The 26,635-nt window shown below is 38.8% G+C and overlaps 2 protein-coding genes across 4 annotated transcripts in view; both read right to left on the bottom strand.

Moving 5' to 3' along the window:
* LOC143036889 (sorting nexin-32-like) overlaps positions 1–17,932 on the bottom strand; it is a 120,284-nt gene extending 102,352 nt beyond the window's left edge. Inside the window, exons 1-7 of one of the 3 annotated variants that reach the window (XM_076204807.1) lie at positions 17,839–17,932; positions 13,599–13,749; positions 12,953–13,079; positions 12,413–12,512; positions 11,983–12,076; positions 2,220–2,388; positions 1,394–1,521 (exon numbers count right to left, since the gene is read on the bottom strand). In XM_076204807.1, the coding sequence (XP_076060922.1) occupies positions 1,394–1,521; positions 2,220–2,388; positions 11,983–12,076; positions 12,413–12,512; positions 12,953–13,079; positions 13,599–13,748 (768 nt within the window). In that variant the 5' untranslated portion in view covers position 13,749; positions 17,839–17,932. Of the gene's footprint in view, positions 1–1,393; positions 1,522–2,219; positions 2,389–11,982; positions 12,077–12,412; positions 12,513–12,952; positions 13,080–13,598; positions 13,750–17,607; positions 17,727–17,838 lie in introns of those variants that run through there. The other 2 variants (XM_076204808.1, XM_076204806.1) reach the window with 2 other exon arrangements.
* Positions 17,933–25,010: 7,078 nt separating this feature from the next.
* LOC143036636 (uncharacterized) overlaps positions 25,011–26,635 on the bottom strand; it is an 11,191-nt gene continuing 9,566 nt past the window's right edge. Inside the window, exon 5 of the mRNA XM_076204195.1 lies at positions 25,011–25,773. Coding sequence (XP_076060310.1) covers positions 25,666–25,773 — 108 coding nt within the window. The 3' untranslated portion in view covers positions 25,011–25,665. The remainder of the gene's footprint in view (positions 25,774–26,635) is intronic.

Here is a 26,635-nt window from a genome sequence, read left to right as displayed (position 1 = left end):
ACAAACATACTGCCTATCTCTTCCCTTTTACTCTCATCTGTACCTCATCCATGCACATTAAAAGACCCAAACCTTAAGGTACTGGTTAAAAAACTCCTCCCAGCCCCTCTTAAGCCTTTACTTTATTTTAGGAATGTCCCTTTGGGGCTACAGGGAGAAGGAGGCATAGTTCTATCCCTGTCCAGTTTTTGTTGCCTTATATGACTCAAGTGTAAATACTTGGTGGCAGTATTCTTTTCCCCCACCACAGGATTTGGTGAAATGAGAAAATGAATATTCAGAGAAATGGTATAAGACAGTAACAAGAGTCGAGGGGCAGCATAATGGAGGGGCAGTTGCAGTGTAATGCAGTATAATAATTTCTCTATGAATAAAGATTTCCTCTACCACAGACAAAATGATGTGTGGCTCTGGTCTATAGGGGCACCCCATATAGACCCTAAAGTATCAGCTGCACACTACTTAGCAGGTTTTAATCCCACAATAACATGCAGCCAATACCCCAGGTGAGGAAATAAATGAAAGGATTGCAGGAGGACATGGAAATAAATTAAAGGATTGCAGCAGGAAATAGATATTACCATGCACTCTCCTTCATCACGATGAGCAGAAAAGTTAGTGAGAAGACAAGACTTAGAACTTATAACACAGTAATCAGACCAACTGTGTTATATGGGTGTGAGACCTGGACCTTAACAGAACAATAAAAAATAAGGCTGGAAGTCTCTGAAATCTACATTCTTAGAAGACTCTTGGGGCCAGTGTACAACAAAGAGACTGGCGAATGGAGGAGAAAATGCAATAGAGAAATTAGAGAAGAGATAGGGTAGCAACTACTGCAATACATTTTATGTGGAAGAAGAGCAAGGTGGGCCAGTCATTGTGCCAGGATGGAGTAAACCAGATTGCCAAAGACAGCAATGGAAGGAAGAGAAGGAAGTGTAAGCACCCAGTAGGAAGACCAACATATTGATGGAGTGGAGAGTGATGCAGTATGAATTGATCCCAACCTGCAAGACTGGAGGAAAAAGGATGAAGTTAGGCCTGTCTGGAGAGGCATAGTGAAAGCAGTGATGGAACAGCAGTCAGCTGATAGCCAATATAGTATATACATACATGTACCAAAGGCTTTTTCCCCCTTACACAGGGGGTAGCCAAAAAGAAAAAGGCATAGAAACCACTCCCACCTATTAGAGTATATAGTATAGGTTTTCATCTTCTGAATTCAATTTTATCCTTGGTAAGAGGTTCATGGTGTTTTGCAAATTTTCAAAAAGTTTGTAACAATATTTATATATTATCATTCTAGGATGTATTTAGTAATCCTTTTCAAGAAAACAAGGTAAAAACTACCTCCACTCTGCCAAACTAAGCATTTATATTCTGTCCTTACCTTTATTGTATCAACAAAGTCTGCAAACAGGTAATTCACCATGTTGAACCGTTTATGGTGTACTTGGTCAGATGGACAACTGCTTAACTTCAGGGCAGTGCTGATTTCTTCAAGCTGGTGGACAATGCCTGGAATAAAACAAGGTGCACACTAAGTAAAATGAAGAGATAGTACAAAATAGTTTAGACAAATAAAAAAGTATAGGGCATAAACAAATTATTTCTTACCTGCTAGCTCATTTTCATGCACCATTACTTTGATTTTATATCTACATTTATCATGGCAACTACCATGCAATTCTATTCAGGTGAGGGATAACCCTTTATGACACAAAGGGGTTTCATCTTGATGACCTCCCCCACCCCTACTCAACCCTGCCATACGGGGAATGGACTGTACAAGTTTTATGCAGTCAATACCTTAGAGACTCGAGCAGCACTTTGACAGACTAGATTCAAACAGCAACCCCCCCACCAATCCACTCAAGAAATTACAGAGCAGACAAGAAGAAATTCTTTTGGGCTGCGTCATTTCATTCACAATTGCTCTGAATTAAAATCTAAATATGATAATTGGAAATCAAGGATACAGATTAAGTTGGAACTGTACATGAATTTGAGGTTAGGTATGATAAAGTGGAGAGTAGGAGATGGGACCCAACAAGTGTTGTTCCTTTCCTGTATACTTCAATTAGGTAAATACTCTCCACTCACACCTGTATAAATCTATAACAATGTGGTGATCTAATGATTACATAAATGCTAAAATAAAAAGTAACAGACCACACATGCATTAAACATATGCACAAAAGCCTCACATAACTTACGTAACTCAGCATAGATTATTTTGTTAAAGGCCTCTCTTGATTCAACAACTGCTGGGCGATATTTAGCAACCCAGTCTCTTTCTTTCTGGAAAAATTCTTCACTATCTGGATAAGCTGCTTTCCGGGCATCTAAAGAGTCAGATAAGCGACTCAGAAGACTCTTTTTTACCTGGAATAGAAATACATACATACATATACCAAGGCTTTTTCCCCCTTACAAGGGAGGTAGCCAAAAAGGGAAAGGCATAAAATAATTTCCACCCATTCCATCCCTGAATACACTCCACACCCCTCCACCCTCCCTCTTATCTTAGCACCTGCTGAATGACGGGTCATCCCTGCACCTTGTCCACTGCCCTGGGTCAGAAGCAGTGTCACAAGACACAGCACATCCACAGCAAGGCCGCTTCATTAAATCGGCGATCCCCCCTCTCCGTCCCCCCATTGCATAAAAGAAGACGGGGAGAAATCCCTTCGGGCTGCGTCAAATTTTGCTCACACATACTACCTCACCCCCATCCCCCCGCCCATTCCACCTCATGCAATCACAACATCATCCATATACAACCATTCTCCATTCACCCCTGTCTTCTGTCCTCTCCTGTCCTTCCTCAACAGACATTCCCCTCTTCCCCAAAGCCCCCTTCACCCCATCCATCCACCTCATCCTAGGATGTCCCCTCATGTTCATTCCCTCCACATCTGCCTTCCATACCTCTTTTACTAGTCTTTCTTCACTCATTCTTTCCATGTGTCCAAACCATCCTAATATTCTTTCATCAACCCTATCTCCCAGCTCCTTTTCCACCCCTGTTCTCCTCCTCACCTCCTCATTTCTCACTCTATCTAGCCTAGTAGCCCCCATCATACTTCTCAGACACCTCATCTCAAACATATTCAAACTCCTCTCTTCTTCTCTTATGTTCCATGTTTCTGCCCCATACAGTGCTGTTGGCACAATCACTCCTTCATACAGTCTCCTCTTAGCATCCATTCCCAAATGTCTATTCCTCATTACACTCTTTAATCCACCAAGGCATTTACTCGCTTCTCTCAATCTACATTCTACCTCCACCTTCACTCCACCTTTTCCTGCCACATTTGCACCCAAGTATCTAAAACTATCCACTTCCTCCAGTCGCTCTCCCTTAATGCTCACTTCCAGTCTACTACCACTTTCACCCCTTGTACATCTCATCACCTTACTTTTACCCACATTTAGCTTTAGCTTTCTTCTATCACATACTCTCCCAAACTCTGCCACCAACTTCCTCAATCCCTCCTCCGATCCTGCCACAAGCGCAGTGTCGTCCACAAACAACAGCTGGCTCACCTCCCACTTTTCTCCATTTTCTTTAACCATCTCCAATCCCTTGCCCACTACCCTTGCATTTACCTCTCGCACCACCCCATCCATGTATAAGTTGAACAGCCAGGGTGACATAACGCATCCTTGACGAAGTCCCACCTTTACCTCGAACCACTCACTCTCTCCATTTCCAATCCTGACACAAGCTCTACTACTCTCATAAAAACTCTTGACAGCTCCCAGAAGCTTTCCTCCTATCCCGTATATCTGCATAACCTTCCATAGTGCCTTTCTGTCTACCCTATCATAAGCCTTTTCCAGATCCATAAAAGCCCAAAAAACATCCTTCCCCTTTCCTATAGCTTTCTCACATATCTGTCTTACCACAAAGATCTGATCTACACAACCTCTACCTGTCCTAAATCCACACTGTTCCTCACCAATTACTCCTTCTGTTCCTCTCCTAATCCTCTCAATCAAGATCCTCCCATAAGCCTTCCCTACTACACTTAACAAACTAATCCCTCTGAAACTACTACATTCACACTTGTCCCCTTTTCCCTTGTAAAGAGGAACTATACAGGCACTCCTCCAGTCCTCCGGCACTCTACCCTCTCTCCAGCAAACATTAAATAACCTCACCAGCCAGTCCACCATCACTGTACCTCCCTTTATCAGACATTCTGCATGGCATCCATCCAGACCAGGTGCCTTACCTGCTTTCATCATCTTAACAACTGCCTTCACCTCATCCTTCCTTATTTCTCCTCCATTCTCCTCACTCATCACTCTCATTTTCTTCGCATTTCCCACTGCAGCTATCTTTCCCTCCCTATCCTCCTTCACATTTAGCAACTCCCTAAAATATTCTGCCCATCTTCCCCTTACTGCCTTCTCTTCCATTATCATCTTTCCATCTACACCTTTTACCTTTTCTTCTCTATTCGACTCACCTTTTCTTCCTTTCTTAGCTTCTTTCCAAAATATACTTTTATTACTTTCAAAATTTTCTGTCATACTCTTACCCCATTTCACATCTGCTCTTCTCTTTGCCTCCTTTATCTTATGCTTTACTTCTCTTCTCTTTTCTCTGTACCTCTCATATGATTCCCTCATCCTATTTTGTAACCAATCTGTGAAAGCTCGCTTCTTCTCTTCTACAACCTTCTTTGTTTCCTCATTCTACCATTCACTACTCTTTCTTCTATTCCCCCCCTGTCCTTCTTGTTCCACACACCATCCTTGCACACTATGACTCCCTTCTTGAACCATCCCCATTCCTCCTCCACACCCAGCTCCACTCTATCCTTTACTCCCTCCCACTCCTTCAGCTTCTTTTTGTACTCCTTCTCCTTTCCCTTTTCATTCAAAGAGTTCACTCTAAGAACCTCCCTACCTTTTGTCCCTTTCCTCTTTTTCCATCTATCCTCCACTCTCAACTTACCTTCCACCAAAAAATGATCTGATATTCTCCCACCCTCTCCCCTTAGCACATGTACATCCTTAACTCTTCCTATCATAATCCTATTTACCACTACATAATCCATTAGCACTCTATCTACCACCCTTCCCTCCACCACCCTCTCCCATGTGTACTTATGCTTGACTTTCTTCCGAAACACTGTATTTGCTATCATCAACTCTCTTTCTAGACACATTTCCACCATCAACTCTCCACTACGATTCTTTCCTGGAACTCCACATTTCCCAACCACTCCATCGATTGGACCATTTCCTACCCTAGCATTAAGGTCTCCCAGTACTATTACATTTACATTTCTTCCTAAATCCTCTATGCACTCATTTAAATCTATCCAAAAGGCCTCCCTTTCTTCTACACTCTTCTCACTGCCAGGCCCTTATGCACTTACAAAGACCCACATCTCCTTTCCCAGTTTCACCTTCATCCACATTATCCTTGAGGAAACCTCCTTCCACTCCACTACCCGTTTACCTATCTCTTCACTTACTAGAATAGCCACCCCTTCCCTCCCTCGCCCTCTCTTCACTCCTGATAACCTCCCACTTACACTCCCAAACTTACACTCACCCTTTCCTTTCAACTTAGTTTCACTCAAAGCCAACACATCCATCTTTCTTCTCACAAACATACTACCTATCTCTTCCCTTTTACTCTCATCTGTACCACATCCACGCACATTAAAAGACCCAAACCTTAGGGTGCTGGTCCGAAAACTCCCAGACCCTCTTATGCCTTCTCTTTTTTGTTTAGGAATGTCCCCTGTGGGGCTACAAGGAGAAGGATGCCTAGTCCCAATCCCCGTCCCTTTCTTCTCGCCTCTTACGATCCAAGTGGGAATACTTGGTGGCAGTATTCTTTTCCCCCACCACAGAAAAAGAATACTCAGAGAAATGGTACAGGACAGCAACAAGGGGTTGGGGGACAGCATAACGGAGGGACAGTCGTAGTATAAAAGTGTCATCATTTCTCTATGAACAGAGTTTTCCTCTATCATAGACAAAATGATGTGTGGCTCTGGTCTGTAGGGGCACCCCATATAGACCCTAAAGTATCGACTGCATGCTACTTTGCCACAATAACAAGCAGCCAATACCCCAGACGGAACAGAAATAAGAATAAATAAGTAAAAAAATATTATATATATATATATATATATATATATATATATATACATATATATATATATATATATATATATATATATATATACACATACATACACATACACACACACACTTCCCACACAGAGTGATAGATACTTGGAACGAATTAGACAAATAAACAGTGTGTGCAAACACTATTCACGATTTTAAGAATAAACTTGATGCTGAGAGATACAAAGATGCTCACCACGAGCATAGCTCCCTTCCCGTATAATACAACTAGGTAAATACACACACACAAGAGTATATGTCAAACAAGCTTTTAAGAGTAAATCTAGTCATTAGACAAATGTTTCCTATTGAGTCTTCAATTATCCTTATCAAAGTAATTATGTCAAGATTGCTAACAAAGTATAACAATCTTGTTGAGGACAAATCCTTAACCTGAGCCTTCACCCATTAACAAACATATCAACAAAATTGTGGGTGAAACAAACTACTGATGACCATAAGTGTCTCTTCACTGCATAGGTGAAAAGATAATAATAACAATGATAATAATAACAACAACAATAATAATAATAACAACAATAATAATAACAACAAAAATAACAATATATATATATATATATATATATATATATATATATATATATACAGACACTCCTCTACTTACGTTCATTCGTTTTACGTTTTTTCGATTTTACGTTTGAACTGAAAAAAAAAAAAAAAAAAAATTTGAGTGAATTTTTTAGTTTAGCGTGCTCTCCGTAGTTCAAACAATACTTACACATGATGCTACGTCCATTGTTTACATGGCACAAACGACAGACTGAACGTGCCTTGCCTCCTCCTCCCCCACCATCTCAATATATGTTGCTTGAATTTAATTTATTTGAAATTAATGTTATTATTTTACAATGTTATGTGTATAATTAATGATTTAGGGGTGTTTTATAAGATACGGTAATAGAATTTACGGATGTATAGTACAGTAACAACTCACGTTCATTTTCAACTTACGTTCTGCCGTTCGGAACGTAACTAAAACGTAAGTTGAGGAGCGTCTGTATATATATATACATACATACATATACCAAGGCTATTTCCCCCTTACAAGGGAGGTAGCCAAAAAGGAAAAGGCATAAAATCACTTCCACCCATTCCATCCCTGAATACACTCCACACCCCTCCACCCTCCCTCTCATCTTGGCACCTCCCGGTCACATATTTGTCAATCACGTTAAAACCACTGTTGGAGTAGAAAAGACTGGAGACGGGGAATCTATATATTTTTATTGCAAACTGCAATCCTTTTCAGTAGATACAAATAAAAGTAATGAGTGCTAATTAAGTAGCAAAACATGAGAAAGGGGAACATTGGGAGAGGTCTCTACTCTCGGCTCGCTCCGTATGTGAGATCAGGAGGCAAATGTGTTTTTAATAGGCTGGTAATGAAAAGTCCTGAAATTATATTTGGGGACCATTGCCTCTTTGAAATGTTCATATTGGGCTGGTATTCAATTATAGTAGATTCTACCATTTTTCTCCTGAACTCATATCTGGATATATAAATATGCTCAGCTTTGTCCCAATCTGAACAATGTTTAAATTACTTAACATGTTGGAACACAGCTGAGCTTTGTTGTTAAGCAATTTAAACATTGTTTAGATTGGGACAAAGCTGAGCTTAGTTATAAATCCAGATGGGAGTTCAGGAGAAAAATGGTAGAATCTTCTATAATTGAATACCAGCCCAATATGAACATTTCAAAGGGGCAATGGTCCCCAAATATAATTTCAGGACTTTTCATTACCAGCCTATTAAAAACACATTTGCCTCCTGACCTCACATACGGAGAGAGCTGAGAGTAGAGACCTCTCCCAATGTTCCCCTTTCTCATGTCAAGGGTGCTACTTAAGTAGCACTCACTACTCTTATTTGTATCTACTGAAAAGGATTGCAGTTTGCAATCGAAATATATAGATTCCCTGTCTTCAGTCTTTTCTACTCCAACAGTGGTTTTAACGTGATATACATATATATATGTTGTTGGCATCCTTCTGTCTTGGGAGACAATAGAGGTCGTGTTTTATATATATATATATATATATATATATATATATATATATATATATATATATATATATATATATATATATATACACACATTTTTTTTCCTCTCTTATAAGGGAAATAACCAAGTCAAATGGCATGCACCCACTTCCATTCCACTCTCATCCACCAACCTTTCTTCTCTCTCATCTTAGCTCCCCATGGATGATGGGTCATCCCTGTATCCTGCCCTCTGCCCTGGGTCAGAGGCAATACAGCAATAAACAGTACATCCACAGCAAGTCCACTTCACTTATTGGCAAACCCCCTCTCCATCCCCTCATGCAGGAAAAGAGAAGACAAGGAGAATTCCCTTTCAGCTATGTCATAATACCATTCACCAGTAACCATTCCTTACTCTCCCCACCCCTTTCCTTACTTGCATCACAGTGTTATCTATACACAACCATTCTCCACTCACCCCTATCTCCTGCCTTCTCCCTTCCTTGCTCAACAGACATTCCCCTCTTGCTCAATGCCCCTTTCACCCCATCCATCCATCTCATCCTTGGTCATCCCCTCAAGTTCACTCCACCCACCTCTGCCTTCCACACCTCTTTTACTAATCTTTCTTTATTCATTCTGTCCATGTGTCCAAGTCACCCCAGTACTCTTTCATCAGCTCTATCTGCCATGTTTTCCATCCCCGCTCGCCTCACCTCCTTGTTTCTCATTCTATCCAACCTAGTAACTCCTATCATACTTCTCAAAGATTTCATCTCAAACACATTTAAACTTTTCCTCTCTGCCTCTCCTAAATTCCAAGTCTCATCTCCATAAAGTGCCATTGGCACAATCACCCCATCATATAATCTTCTCTTTGCATCCATTCCTAAAAAAAAAAAAAAAAAAAAAAAAAAAAAATATATATATATATATATATATATATATATATATATATATATTTATATATATATATACATACAAATACATATATATATACGTATATATATATACATACATACATATATACATATATATATATATATATATATATATATACATACAAATATATATAAATATATATATATATATATATATATACATACACACAATATTAATAAAATTAATAATAAAAATCCCTATCTCAACCTAAATTAAGAATATGCAGCAGTGGTGTGGTCAGTATAAAGTAAAGGATATAATCAAAATTGAGAGAATACAAAGAGCAGTGACTAAACTGGTTCCCAGAAATTAAAAACACTGGACCTGCCATCAGTGAAGGGAAGAAGAGTAAATGGTGGCATAATCACAGTATTCATATAATTTAAGGTACATATACCAACAGTTTTTCCCCCCCTTAAAAGGGAGGCAGATAAAAAACAAAGGCATAAAATCCACTCCCACCCATTAAGGTAGTATACAAAAGTGGCAAAGAGATCTTGTTTTCTAGGTAACATGAGACTGGTTGGAAAAAGTAAATAGTATGAATAACATTCTGGTACCTGACTTCAGGAGAGCCAATTTTGAAAAGCTGAGAAAATATTTGGGACAATTGGTCTCATGTGAGGCTTGCCCAGAGGACTGTGACAGAGTGGGGTGTGTGGTAAGCCCAGATGTAATTAATGCAGCACTGTACGAGGCAGAAACATGGAACATAAGAGAGAAGGAGTCTGTATGTGTTTGAGATGAAATGTCTGAGAAGTATGATAGGGGTTACTAGGCTAGATAGAGTGAGAAATGAGGAGGTGAGGAGGAGAACAAGGGTGGAAAGGGAACTGGGAGATAGGGTTGATGAAAGAGTATTAGGATGGTTTGGACACATGGAAAGAATGAGTGAAGAAAGATTAGTAAAAGAGGTGTGGAAGGCAGAGGAGGAAGGAATGAATATGAGGGGGTGTCCTAGGATGAGATGGAGGGATGGGGTGAAAGGGGCATTACAAAAGAGAGGAATGTCTGTTGAGGAAGGATGGGAGAGGACAGAAGATAGGGGTGAATGGAGAAGGGTTGTGTATGAATGATGCTGTGATGCATGAGGGGGAGTGGGTGGGGGATGGGGGGTGAGGAAGCATGCATGGGAAAAAAATTGATGCAGCCTGAAGGGATTTCTCCCTGTTTTCTCCTTTTCTGCATGAGGGGATGGAGAGGGGGGTTGCCGAATTTATGAAGCGGCCTTGCTGTGGATGTGCTGTGTCTTGTGACACTGCTTCTAACCCAGGGCAGTGGACAGGATGCAGGGATGACCCGTCATCCAGGAGGTGCCAAGAGAGGGAGGGAGGAGGGTGGAGGGGAGTGGAATATGTAGGGAATGGAATGGGTGGGAGTGGTTTCTATGCCTTTTTCTTTTTGGCTAACCCCCCTGTAAGGGGAAAAGCCTTTGGTATATGTATGTATGTAGGTGTCCAGATCAAGGTCAGGTCATACAGGGTGGTATGGAAAGCCTGGATGAGGTTACCCACAAGCATGAAGTCAACAACACAGCAATCTGGATGAAATGTACAGTAACCTAACTGCTTCAATTTTGAATGTGCAAAATAAATTTATTACCCTCAAAACAATAAGGTTGAATACTAGTACTCCCGAATGAAATAAAAAGAAGGGTTTACTAAATATATATATATATATATATATATATCGACGCCTCGACCTGACTCGCCGTAATACGAAGATGAGCAACTACCGCAAGGAATGCGATAGATGGTACTGAGGGCGTTTTTGGGACAGTCTTTTTTTTTTATAAAATCAAAGCCCATGGCATAAGAGGAAATATGTTTGGATGGATTAGAGCATGGATCAGTAACAGAAAACAGCAGGTCACCATAAACAGTGTAAAATCCAAATGGGGTAGTGTTACTAGTGGAGTTCCCCTGGGCTCAGTTTTGGGTCCCTTATTGTTCATTATGTATTTAAATAACTTGGATAATGGGATCAGTAGTAATGTTAGCAAGTTTGTAGATGGCGCTAAAATAAGAAGCCAAATTAGGTCAGGAGAAGATGCCATGATCATGCAGGAAGATCTTAACAAATTGTTCACATGGTCAATGAAATGGCAAATGGATTTCAATATCTCAAAGTAAAGTGTGTTAAACATAGGCTTACACAACCCAGAAAGCAGGTATACATTATATAACATCTTTGTAGTGAAAAATGGGTGCAAGAGTGACTTGGAAGTTCTAGTGAGTCCTGACCTTTAATCTAGAAAACAGTGCATTAGAACCAGGAATAGAGCTAACAGAGCATTAGGTTTCATTACTAGGACCATTACAAATAAAAGTGCAGAAGTAGTTATCAAACTGAATCTGGTGTTAGTTTGACACATCCTTGACTATGCAGTACAATTTTGGTCTCTGTCCTATAGAATGGATATCAATTTAAAAGGACAGGCTTAGGCATCTTAACTTATATTCTCTGGAAAAATGTAGTGCTGGGTAATCTATTGGAGGTGTTCAAGTGGATCAAGGACTTTAACAAGGGTAATGCCGTCAAGGTTATCATATTAAAACAAAAGGGCATGACTTGTAGTAATGGATTTGAATTGGACAAATCTAGATTTAAGAAGGAAATAGCCAAGAATGGGTTTACCAATACAGTGGTCAACAAATGAAATAGACTTAGTAATTATACAGTGAGTGTTGTAACTATCTGTTGTTTTAAGTAAAGATTAGACAATTTTATGTTTAGGGATGATAGGTGGTAATGGACATGGAACTGCCTCATGTAGGCCTTATGGTCTCTTGCAGTCTCCTTCATTATTATGGTCTTATGTAAGTAAAAAAATCTAAATGATACAAGGAAACTAATAAACCTATTACCTTTGTACGAGGAGGGGGATCCTTATTTGTCAGAAAACTGTCAAGCTTTTCATCTTTGCCTAGTACAGGATGTGAGAGCAGGAGTTCAATGTATCTGTTAGATGCAAAAGCCTCTTATTAGCAAAACAATGAACTATATAATAATTTTAGGATATTCAAATGTTAAAAAATCAGCAAGTAGTAAGTGCCAATCATGTATGCATTAAAGAGAAAAATTATTCAGTGCCTCTATATCAATTAGTACAAATATACATATACCAAAGGCTTTTTCCCCCTACATGGGGGGTAGCCAAAAAGAAAAAGGCATAGAAACCACTCCCACCCATTCCATTTCCTATATATTCCATTCCCCTCCACCTTCCTCCCTCCCTCTTATCTTGGCACCTGTAAAATGCCTCTTAGGATTAATGAAAATATTTATGATACTCACTTTTGTAGCTGTCTACAGTCTTTATGAAATTCATCTGCAATCAGTTTTCTTGAGTCTTTGCCCATCTGTTGCCTGGACTGCACTTCAGCTGTGTGAGGGTCTGAGAAAAAACAGAAACACATGGATAGTATCCATGATACAATACATTACCAGCTCCCACCTCAAAAATAAAAATTTACCTACCATTACACACTTCATACACTGAAAATGTATGTACAAAACAAAAACTATGTGGCTATAAAGTAATTACTTATAAAGGATCATTCCTATGCATCTGCTTTCACCTAAACTAGGGCATCCATACAAGTGCACATACAGTATGCCACTACTCTACTGTGAAGGACAAATTATTCTCATGTGTTTTTTCACTCATACAATGAAATCATAACTACATACTTAACCTCTATTTCTCATGGACTTTCACTATCCACCATACATCATATCATCTATACATCCATAAACTTGTATATGTCCTCCAATTAAAAAAATCCCATTCAAGCAATCTCTTAAAAAAGTAAATAAAGTACAATAGCCATATACCGATAGCTGAGCGCTGAGGCAATGGTGGTATAATGATACCCTGAGAGGCACGGTTGGTGACGACACAGTGCTCAAGGTATTCAAAGTCTTCAAACTCTCTCTCCAGAAGTTGAATTGTTAACCCGTTCTGAAAAAAGTAAATAAATAAATATGTAATTGAAAATAGAATAAATAAATAATAATAAAATATAACTGGAGAATAAGGAGATATAATCCAAATTTATAACTTAACCTTATCCTATTTTATCTTTTTGTTTTCCTTTTTAAATTAGTCAAGTTCAGTTTTCTATTCAGCATTAAGTGCAATCACTTGATTTAATAGATATTCTAAATCTTTAACTTGGATTCCTGAACAGAACATAGGGTAACCAAGAAAAGAATTCTATACCTTATGACATCTCTAACAGCTTGAACAAGCAACATTCCTATACATAAAGTAACCATACTATTCATACTTATAATCATAACATTCATGTAAATTAACATCTACATCTTTAAAGTTCTGCATGACCACTAAGTGCCTCATCTTGAATTTCAACGAGCTAGCAAGGGTTTTTCTTGCCGTTTCTGAAATTAGAACTGGAAAACAATCATAGCATGACCAATAAATTTGAATCTTATTCTCAAAATCTCAAATATATCTTACCTGACAAACCTGAAGAGTAAACCTAACCGAATCTCCATCTTTATTGACACGGTCTGTGAAACGTACGGTAAAGTTAGGTGCAAAAGGCTCAGGGGGTTCTGGCGTTGATCCATTGGATGAAGCCCCTGAACCTGATCCTTCCTCTAACATCCTGCAAATATTACATAACTAAATATCAACAATTCAACTTAAACTATATGCATATCATACAACTCCTTACATCAGTGCAGCATTTCTCAACCTTTTCTCCCTTCCATAATCTTTAAAATAAATTGCATGTCTCAAGGAACCCCTACGAAAAAAAACAAACAAAAAAAAACACACAGTATACCATATCCTTCTCATTTTATTTTCATCGTAATAATAGGTTAGATATGATGATGTCTATATTACATTATTACAATAACCAAGAATATGTTGTGAGTGTTTAATTATATCAAGTATGTGAAATTAAGTAAAAAATCAAAAGTACATTAGCTTATCTCATTTGTTCTCGTGGAACCCTTAGGGACCTTTTGCGGAACCTTAGGGTTCCAGGGAACCCTGGTTGAGAAATCCTGCATTAGTGGTTCTCAACCTGGGCGTCATGACAAGAATTTGGGGGAAGGGGGCATGGCCTGCTGTTACAAATCATACATTGTTATATAATGAGAGGAATCTGGGAAAAAAAAAATCCATCATTTTGCCCTAGCAGAAGAAATGTAAGATAACTATGATTGTCATAATAACAATAATAATAATAATAAGTTTATTTGGCAATGAATCAATATACATGAAGAGCAGATAATGAAAAGAACACATAGTTTGAAATAACAATTACAATTGCCAAGGATAACACAAAAAAGCATGTAAGCTTATTTCCATTGTAGTCCTCAACTTTGTAATAAAGCAAAGGGTTTCTCTTCATCAACATTTTATTAATATTATTATTTTTTCTTTTTAACTTTTTTGGCAAGGTGGGATGTGGGAGAAAAATGAAGGGGATCCACACAAATGTTTAGGATTTATGATGGGGAGACTGCAGTGAAAAAGATTGAGAACCACTTCCCTATATCACATAATTAAACACTCCTTAAAATATCCAGAGAGATCTAGAGCCTTAAAGGAGGACTGGGAAGACAAAAATAATAACTACAAGAATAAACTTTTTTTATCAAATGGGTGACCAGGATAAAAACTAAGCCCCTATCCCCTATATTTATTGTGTCGCATGTGTCATACTCCTCGCAGCACAGGTAATGGGTTCACACCATTCCTATAGTTTAGAGATTGCTACTACATACACAAACAAGCAAGTCTAGCATTGTCAAATAGTAGCTGGTGTTCATTATGAACACAGTCAACCACTAATGGATGGTAAATTGCTACAGGAAGAATCACCTAATTGTGTATATCTATAATTTGTACTTATAACCTCATTCATGAACTGATAAAAGGTCTTTTAAGGTGTCTTGGGTCAGTCTCTGGTACCTTGAGGCTGGGTCTTCAGCAAGAGATTACTTGGACAGTGCTCATCACAAATTTCACTTTGCCCTACACTTCTCTCTGATTCCCAGGAGTAACTGTCTGATACCTGCCCCAACATTCCCAAATGCGCATATGTAGGGCAAAGGTGACAGTTTCAGTCACAGATGTATGCCTCCTGGTGTAGGCTCCTTGCCACCTTCTCCCTAAATTTACTGGTCTTCTAATCACAATCAAGCATAACAGCAGTGTCAGCACAAAATCAGCTTGGCTTCAGACGTCACATGTAACATAGGTGGTAATATACTATTTCTTCTCTAAAGGATCTGTGGACCAACTTGGAAGACATTTCTAAATTCCATGGATAGCAGTGTAAACCAAAACAACACCTATGATTAATCCAAATTTTTTTCTTAACATATACCCAATCTTCAGTAAAAACTGGCAATATTTTTTCTCCCACACAGGATATTTGAAAATTCAGGAAATGTCACTAAATAAACATAAGAACTATAAACAAGTGAAAACTCAATTAAATCCTGAATTATTTTTTATATGGCTTCAATAATTCACTTAAGTTGAGCATGTCAGTACATCTGGTATCAGTTGAATACATAATTCTTCCATGGCTTCTGTTATGAAGGAGGCTTGTGCATACATGTCAGTAACATGCCAGACTGTCAATACACAAAATATTTACAAAAGACAAATTAACAAACATAAACAAGTATATGTAGTCATGATATTACAATCCTGGTCAGTACTGTATTTCCATTGTGTAGCTAACCAGCACATGCTAATAAGATAGCTAACATGTAGAAGCACTTGTGAGACCTTGCATTTCCAACATGGTGTGGGCCAACCCAGCATAAAGAGGTCACAGGAGCACGGATTTTGCTATGGTTATGACTACTGCAAGTCTGTATCACATTGGTGCATCTATATGTTACTTGCAAGGTGAACAAGCATGGGTTATCCCAGATTTAATGTGTCAAATCTCTTCACACTATATATTATTTATTACTTTAGACATGGAGAGGGGGGGTTGCTGAATTTATGAAGCGGCCTTGCTGTGGACGTGCTGTGTCTTGCGACACTGCTTCTGACCCAGGGTAGTGTACAGGATGCAGGGATGACCCATCATCCAGGAGGTGCCAAGATAAGAGGGAGGGAGGAGGGTGGAGGGGAGTGGAATATATAGGAAATGGAATGAGTCAGAGTGGTTTTTATGCCTTTTTCTTTTTGGCTACCCCCTGTGTAGGGGGAAAAAGCCTTTGGTATATGTATGTATGTACTTTAGACACAAAGATGAGAAAGCCTAGTACATTTGACATGATCACTGTGCTGTGTCTTGTGACACAGCTTCTGACCCAGGGCAGTGGGCAAGATACAGGGATGACCTGTCATCCAGGAGGAGCCAAGATAAGAGGGAGGGGGTGTGAATGGGAGTGGAGTATGTGGGGACAGAATGGGTGGGAGTGGTTTTTATGCCTTTGTTTTTTGGCTATCTCCCTTGTAAGGGGGGGAAAAAGCCTTTGGAATATATATGTGGAATGCAACCAGTATGCAAATGATACCCATGATCAGTGCAATTATTGCATCGACTGCTAACACATAAGAGGTGTACCCTAATATTCTCATAGTATGCTAAAGAAAATGTTACACTCTTCCCTTCCCTTATTTTCATCCCTTCAGGATTGTGATACATTGAAGTGTGACCCCTCTTAGATATAGCAACATTACCTATGGTCTATAACACTAGGAAGTAAAATTGAAAGGCTTCGCTCTCTCTTTCAAGCAGTTGGAAGCTCCTAGACCCCTTGGTTCTGGAAAGAGTTGAAGTAGCTCTTCCAAGTAGTGGTTACATGGCAGAAGCTCCTGGCAGGCCCCACCCCCCAATGATTTCTCAATTCTAATACGAACTACAGTGAAGATTAAGACCTAGAGGTCTTGTGATGGTGATTTTCAATGGTAGTATCATTATAAACAAGATTTCTACTTCCTCCACCCTCTCACTTAACTATGGTGACCCTCAACAGAACTATGACTACCTTTTTCAAGTTTGGGGAGATCTATCACAAACCACTTGAAAGGTACCACCTTTGTTATAATAATTACAACTACCCCTACTGATTACTTCTGACCTTGTTACTTATCTAGCTATTGTATCTTCACCTCAGAATTCCTAAAATTACACACAAATTAGCCGCTGGTCGAACACCTATCTAGTATTTTGCCTAGGCTAATGACTTCTGAATTCGAAACACAAAACTTCCTTCACACTCACTTCACTGTTTACAAATTTTCACTATAACTGCTTCAAGTTTATCATATTGGGACAGGGCTATTAAAGTATTGCGTTGCTAGTTTCTCCCATAGCCCGATATGCAACCTCATTTTTAGTTGAGAAAACAAATACAACAATATTTAAATCCCGCATACTTTTGTGATACGCCCCCAATGGCAATGCTCAGTTTACGTCAAACTTATATTCACTTTGCACTAACTTACAACACATATTAACAACGTTACTTTTGTATATTACCTCTTTGCACTCTCTGTATAAAGACCTGATTCCTGTGTTGTAATTTTCATAGACTCTGTTTGTTTTGCGACTATAACTGAACTAAGGGTGTATAGCACACAAACTAGCGGTTTGTTTAATACATGTAAACAAATGTTGACAATCAGCTGAGACCTACGATATTTTTGATGGATAACAATTCATGTTTTTTTTTCTCAAATGTAACTTTAATTTTTTAAATAATCACAGTACCTTGTCTTATTAGAGATGCAAAAATAGATCTATGGTGCTAATACCTGTGCTGTGGCTTCAGCCCAACTAATGAATATGCGATAGCTATCCTATCGTGACGCCCATTGTAAGATAATACAATGATTAGAGGTTCCCGACATTTTCCAATGCATTGTACTTACAGAGATAAAAGATTGTGTTTTACGTGTGACAGATTATATGGACGTTATTGATTTATCTTTTATAAAACAAAACAATGGGGTTACAATGTTCTTTGGAAATAAAGGACCGAATAGGCTACAATTCGTTTTGAAAATCCTAGATGTTATGATTTGGTGATAGTTATAAAATAAGAATTGAAACTTAAAAAATACAAACTGTTGTTGCATTACATGGCAACATAGAATCAGTCATTCAGTCCAATTTCGAAGAGTCATAAGACAGCGCAATTCTTCATCACGCCACTATTGAAAACTTCTCTAATATTTATTTTGACTAATTTTCATTCTCCACGCTTCCCATTTTGCAGCATCTAGTCAATAACTCACTCCATATGTCATATCCGTCCTTTTGACAACCTTTGATGTTCCCTGCCCAGTTTTATTTCCATTCCGGTGTTCTGTAGCGTGAGGTCTACCTCCCGTTTCGACCATAGCGTGCGGTCTACCGCAGCATCAAACTATAATATTGTATGTGTATACATATTTATTTAAACCTTAGATAATAATTCATATATCTATATACTATTTATATTTATATTAGAGGCAAAAGGGTAAAGATAAACACGCTATCAAATACAATATATATTTATTTTAGCGGAAAAAACTTGGTATATCTTCTAGGAATGACACGAATATTTATATATCTATATACTATTTATATATATATTAAAGGCAGAGATGTAAAAATAAACACGCTATCAAATGCTATACATACATTTATTTTAGCGATAACGCTTCGTATATCCTCTAGAAATGACACGAATAGATAATTAGAATTTTTTTCTCATTTTCCAGCAAAAACTATCAAGATGTGACAGGAACAGCTGACTAACCTCGCATATTCTTGAGAATCATTGTTTTAACATCCAACCACGATCGCTCAATTGCCAAGTGTTTGCTCCTGTCGCTGGTAATTCACTGTTGAATTCTGGTAACCTATGGCATTTAGAGAAAATTAGGACCCGTGTATGACAACCAAAGGCAAGAATGGAGAATAAGACATAACTTGGAAATTCGAGAACAAACAAAACAACCCCATGTTAAAAATGTAATAAGACTGAAAAGATTGAAATGGGCAGGGCATGTCACAAGGATGCAAGAAGATAGATGGCCAAAGAAAGTGCTCAATAGTGGAGTGCACGGAAGACGACCACTTGGACGACCTAGAAAAGACTGGAGGAGATGCGTTGAAGAAGATGTGCAGATATGCAGAATAGAACCAAGAGAATGGAAGGAGGTGGCACAAGACAGAAAGACATGGCGAGACATTTCAAAAGCGGTTATGGATCACCCAGTGGCCTGAAGACCAGTGGAGTAAGAGTAAGTATGGCATTTAGATTACTATAAGCTGGCCTCTCATCTGAATATATCACCGAACCATTTGCACATTTCCTTTCAATAATATGGAGTGTTTCGATCACGCCGTTCCACCCAAAAGTACCGACAGTCTGAGACCAAAAACCCAAGGCCCGTCAATTCTACGCCCATGGTTTCTGTTTTTTTTTTTTTTCTGCATCATTGTCTTCGGAGAGAGGAATGTTGTCTCCATTCAGCATCCTTCCTCGGTTGTACTTCCGTCAACCAGCAAATCTTACCTTGTCAATTTGAATGGGGTTATCGTTTGTTCCGACCATCTTCTCTTTTCGTTCACGAGAAATAATGGCTCAAACTGCAGTGCAATTTATTGTTCATGTCTGTATATAATGGAAAATTTAATTTCCTTTATGAACAGAACGTGTAGTTTGACACCCCTTTCGAGAACAACGTAATGCAGGCTTGAATTTTCCTCCTCTGTTACGCTTCCGTTTTTCCTCCATGACAGAACCTCATTTATGCTTTTTGAACTATATCTCTTAAAAAAACGACTACTGTTTCCTCTGTCAGGATAACTCTTCTATAAAACTCCTTCAGCAAGATTTTGAAGTACCCTGAAGCAGGGGCGCCCACAGACTTTCTTGTGGTGGACGCACAAGGCACGTGCACGACTCACACAAACATACACACTCCGCTGACAGGATCGACAAAATTACATATACCACGCGATACAGCACATGTGAATACGTACCACTCGAACCATGACACGTGCATACATTTCACTCGGTGTTCAGACACACAAGCGGAAATCCTGTCGCTAAACAACTCTGCAACTCTACCAGTCTCTATGACACATGAAACCGACAACAATGCATATGTCCACCGAAACCACACAATGTCACATTTTTCGTTTGCGTTTTCTTCTGTTTATAATTTATATACTACATAGATCCACATGTATTCTAGTGCATACATAATTTTAACACTGATGCTTTACCACGTTTCTAATGTATGTAAAACATCTACATTTTTCATTGAAAGTTGAGGGTTTTAGAAGGGAAAAATGTTTGAATAGGGGACCTTGTATGCTTGTAATGTCCAAACTGGACGCACGTGCGTCCGGTGCGTCCGCCTGCGGGCGCCCCTGCCCTGAAGCTCTGAATTATTTGTTAACTGGTTCAGGCAGAGGAGGATTTTGATTTAGGAGCTTCATTTACTTCTTTTTATATGGGGAGGTCACGTGTTTAGAAAATGTGAGAAATATATAAATATCCATGTTTGACCTCATCTGACCTGATGGCCACGTGAGAGGAGGGGCACGGTGGACCTCCGCGCTGCACCAGGGTAGACGACTTATTGAGGTAGACCTCATGCTATAGTAGCGCCTCCATTCCTTTATCGTCTCCACAATACCTCTCACTTCAGACTGCTCTCTTACTCAACATTCCCTCTTCTTCGTCTCTCAGCACAACATTGATCTCTCCGGTCCCTCTGAACACTCCGTAGCCTCGCCTCCATTAGGTTGTAGATCGTAGCTGGGTTTATACACACATTATAAAGTCTGCAATTCAGGTGGAGAATCTCTCACGATGTTCCTGTATAACCAAACCTTTTCAACCAGCTGTGTAGATTATAGCTGGGTTAATACATTCATAAAGTCTGCAATTCAGGTTGAGAATCTCTCATGATGTTCTTGTATTAACCAAACTTTTTCAACCAGTTGTGTAGATTGTAGCTGGGTTTATACACACATTATAAAGTGCAATTCAGGTGGAGAATCTCTCATGATGTTCTTGTACTAACCAAACTTTTTCAACCATTTGTGATACTCATTTAATATAGTTTCTACTGTCTTTCTTGATTTTTACATTCTGAATTGAATAATTATATAGATTGAAATATCAACCAGTTGTGATACTAATTTTATATAGTTGAAACTATCTTTATTCAGTTTTTCCACTTGGATTTATTAAATATTTTGTTCGAGTTCTTAAGATTCTTATTACTGATTACTTTGAGGCTTAAATCCAGTGTTCTAACAGTCGAGAAGCTTCTTGCATTTCCTCTTATATGTACTTCAACGCGTTCCCCACTCAAGGAAAAAATAGTGAACATCAACGATAATTTCTAATCACTGTTTCAGCTTCCTTTTCTCTTTGCTTTTTAATACATTTTCTTATGCCGCATTTGAAGGCAAATAAGATTCTTGGCAATATAAAACACTCCCCTACTCCACTTAAGTGGTAATTATTGGAATATATATATATATATATATATATATATATATATATATATATATATATATATATATATATATATCCATTTAATGTTTATTGAAATAGTTATTTCACTTACTCCGGTAGGCAGTGGTGCCAGATGTAGGACAATTACCATGTTTTAGGGTAATTTGAACAATATCTAGGTAACAGGGTAGAAATATGAAAAATACATAAATTTAGGGTAATCTAACCATGACAAAATCCACAGAAATTTAGCCATTTACCGTAGAGAGAGAGAGAGAGAGAGAGAGAGAGAGAGAGAGAGAGAGAGAGAGAGAGAGAGAGAGAGAGAGAGAGAGAGAGAGAGAGAGAGAGAGAGAGAGAGAGAGAGAGAGAGAGAGAGAGAGAGAGAGAGAGAGAGAGAGAGAGAGAGAGAGAGAGAGAGGGGAGATAGAGAGACAGGGGAGGAATTCTGCGCTGGGATTCGTTAAGTACGTCAAGAAATAGTAAAGGTGGAAATTAGAGACCCGGCTAATTTTCTTCCCTCAGATTAGCGTTTCCCAACTTGGGGTGCTAACACTCCCTGGGGGTGCATAAATCAATTATAGGGGGTGCTGGGAAGTGATGCACACAAAAATCACATTGGTATATGTATCATTGATTACCTAGTTGTGCATATTTTATTTTTCCCATGCTATTTTATTTTTCTAGGATGTTCTTATTTCTTCTACAAACAACATTGTCAATTTGTTTCAGTTCTAAGGAATCAAGAAAATAAATCATCAAGCAGTACACTTCACTTTCTTTTATCCTTCTAATAACAAGATAGGGGTGCTGGACTGCTTAGGCATGGCAATAGGGGGTGCTATGGTCGGAAAAGATTGGGAAACGCTGCCTTAGATGATATATAGTTGAGTGGTCGGCTAAATGGCCACTCTAGACATGTCACTCTATCGAGAAACAGGATCTTGTAAACTTCAGGCTAAGATGCCTTGGTTTTTATATTGAGAAAACATCGCAGCTTCTACACAGATTTAACTTGATACTATTTCATTGCTGTACACATTATGGTGATGTTTCTTACATATACATACATATCTATCAATATACCAAGGGCTTTTCTCCTCCTACAAAGGGGGTAGCCAAGCCAGAAATCACGTACCTACTCCCACTCATTTCACTCCCATCTATCACCCTTTCCTCCCTTTCATCTTAGCTCCTCTTGGATGACGGGTCATCCCTGTATCCCGCCCACTACACTGAGTCACAAACAAGACACAGTACATCCACAGCAAGGCCGCTTCTTTTAATCGGCGGACCCCCCTCTCTCCATCCCTTTATATAGAAGAAGAGAAGATGGGGAGAAATCTCTTCGGGCTGCATCAAAATATCATTCACACATAACCACTTCCTACCCACTATCCCCCCGCCCCCTTCCCTTCTTGCATCACAGTATTATCTATACATAGCCATTCTCATCTCACCCCTATCTACTGCCTTCTTCCTTCTTTGCTCAACAGACATTCCCCTCTTGGTCAACACCCTTTTCACCTCGTCCATCAATCTTATCCTCGGTAGTCCCTCAAATTCACTCCACCCACCTCTGCCTTGCACACATTTTTTACTTGCCTTTCTTCATTTATTCTTCCAATGTGCCCAAACCACCCCAATGCTCTTTCATCAGTCCTATCTGCCATCTCCTTTTCCGCCCCAACTCTCCTTACCTTCTTGTCCTTAACATTTGCCCCTAAAGGTCAAAGTGTACAACGGGAGACACCTTTTCAAAATCCAAGCAGAGAAGATAAAAAAGAAAGAAAAAAAAATTACCGAGCATTCTCATGATTGTTTAAAACTTGAATGTAGGCAGTGAAAACGCTACTTTTCAACTCTGATAAATCGTCTGCACTTCGAAAACAGTTTCGGGAATCTTCGGAAGTGTGACGTTTGCGTAGTCACACGCCATTGTTAAACAATGAATCTTTTTAAAAGCTGTGAGGAAATCTGCCGAGTGTAAAAACGGTTAAGGAATGTACCAATAAAACCAACACTGTCTGTCAATAATTTAGATTTCCACATCTTTTAGACTAAGTTTCCAGCACCTGTTGATCTGCCCCCATCTTATTTCTGATGTTTTGGAACCCTCCCTTGTAATATATAGGATCCTAACACACACACAAACACACACACACACACACACACACACACACACACACACACACACACACACACACACACACACACACACACACACACACACACACGCACGCACGCCCGCGCGCGCACACACACACACACACACACACACACACACACACACACACACACACACACACACACACACACACACACACACACACACACACACACACACACACACACACACACACACACACACACACACACACACACACACACACACACACACACACACACACACACATATTTTGGAAAGTCACTGTCGCACTTGTCATGAGGATGCCGGGTTCGAGTCCTGAGCAGTACCGCATTTCAATTTCAGCATGCTGGCCTTTGATGGCTTAGAATTAAAGTGCATTGTGGTTGTTAAAAATGTATCTCTAATTACTGGGACCTATTCAGTGTTGTATATACATATATATATATATATATATATATATATATATATATATATATATGTATACATATAAATATATTGCAGTAATTCACAAGGCACACGTGAAAATAATATGCAGAAAAAACCACTGGGAAATAAGAAGCTTAGTCCAAACGTTTTCGTCTATTTAAGACATTATCAAGGAATACACAGTTACAGAGACAAAAATGGATATATATACATAAAGTAAAAGACAAGCTAGGAACATGGGAAGTACACACAAGATGCTTCACAATCAGGTAGAGCCGATGTTTACATATACGGACGTTTGGTCCATGACGTTACGTCACCCCCGCTTAGTAGCACTTGGAGAAGTTCTTACAATTTTATCAATAACAAAATCATCAAGTTTAAATAATCCTAAACTTAAATTGATATTATTGTCAAAGGTTTGTTTAATATGACTGGATTCGATGATGTTTCTTTCTAATAAGGATCTACAAGAAATTATTACATTCGAATTACATATATATATACATCATGCAGAAGGATCCCGTATATGACTCCAGGATATTCAGCAAGGCGTATCAGAGAGATGGGATAATATAAATTATATTTTTAGCCTTTTGGTCATCAAAATATACTGGTTGCATAATTTAATGGTCCAATTTGAACCATTTATGGCACAACAAATGTATTTCTCATAATTTTTATATCTCAAAACTATAAATTTAGTTGAATTTTTCCCTAACGCACGAATGTATGCAATTTTCAGCTACATACTGTTACCTTTTGCGTGTTTTGAAATTTAAAAGAGTTTAAAGTTATTCTTAATTTCTTTCTTTTGACCAGGAATGAAAAAGTGTATTGTTTCTATACTTTATTTACCCAACAAATAATATAACAAAATCACTCGGTTTCTAGATAACAATTAAGGATTTTATTTTAAGGAAAGTTAAATCATAAGACAATCACGTGAGAATTAATACGCCTTAATGTGCTTAACTTACGCGTCATGTGGATAAGCAGTTGGAGGACACAGATAAATAAGGTCACACACAAGAGACCGGAAAAAGCCCGTTTGACGTTTTTTTCGATATGGTGCTGAAATGGCTGGTCTTTCCAGTGTTTGTCCATTTGTTTTGCGATCGACAAAATACTGGGCAAATTTTCCTCCCTCATTCTACCTCCACCTCCTTTTTGAAGAAGTAGAATATGGCTTTGCTTACAGAAACCTAGACCTCTCTAAAAACATTTCAATAATATGTTCATCATTCAACTTTGCTTTAATTGACGGAAAGATAAATTGATATTTGGAGATTTGAAAAATACGATTTTGTAACCGAAGTCGTTTTTACTCAAACGAACTGTCAACCGTCGACGCTGGTGAAACCCGTGGAAGGACAGTGTGATAAATTCTTGACACTGCTTGATTATCACTTTGTGGGTCTGTTCCTCGTCTTGAATATCTTCCAGTCAACCTCTTCTCGGTAGTTCTTCTGCGCTTCTGCTTCTGCTTTGTTTACTTTGTAGCTCTGAACACTCCCCATTGAAGTACACCTCTCTGATTCCCAATCATTTGGTTTTCGATACGTTTGACGAGTTTGGCGTAGTCATTCTCACCGAATTCCTGTGCAGAGATGCAAGTAAGACAATTATACCTTTACTCTGTGTCGGTGGCATATCATATGATATTTACATGTATGTACCAAGCTTTGCATGTTTGTACAAGCAGTAGGCGCGCGCGCGCACACACACACACACACACACACACACACACACACACACACACACACACACACACACACACACACACACACACACACACACACACACACACACACACACACACACATACACACACACACACCAAACTAGATCAGCGTTTCTCAACCTTAGGGTTCCCCGGAACCCTAAGGTTCCGAAAAAGATCCCTAAGGGTTCCGCGAGATCAAGTGAGATAAGCTAATGCACTTTTGCTTTTTTATTTAATTTCATATACGTAATATAATTAAACACGCACGACATATTCTTGGTTATTGTAATAATGCAATATAGGTCATCATCCTATCTAACCTATCATTACGCTGAAAATAAAATGAGAAAGATATGGTATATGTGTTTTCTTTTTGAGCAGGGGTTCCTTGAGACGTGCGATTTATTTTAAAGGTTACGCAAGGGTGAAAAGGTTGAGAAACGCTGAACTAGATGCTGAGAGATACATAGACGGGACATCACGAGCATAGCTCCCCTTCCTGTATAATAGAACTAGATATAACTAGGTAAATACACATGTACACACGCGCGAGCGCGCGCACACATACAGGTATAGTACTTGCTACCAACATATAACCATAGGGCCTAAGCGATGACGCTATTCACCTAACGGATCTAGTGTTAGATGTTGGTAAAAAATAAACAAAAAAATTAAGTAAATCAAGAACAAATAAATAGACAAACAAATAAATATATAAATAGAATGGAGTGGGATA

Source organism: Oratosquilla oratoria, chromosome 21 (genome assembly GCF_046742065.1).
Source record: "Oratosquilla oratoria isolate Oo_2021 chromosome 21, ASM4674206v1, whole genome shotgun sequence".
Lineage (NCBI taxonomy): Eukaryota > Metazoa > Arthropoda > Malacostraca > Stomatopoda > Squillidae > Oratosquilla > Oratosquilla oratoria.
Note: the sequence above shows the minus strand (reverse complement) of the source record. Positions and strands in the feature narration are given on the sequence as shown.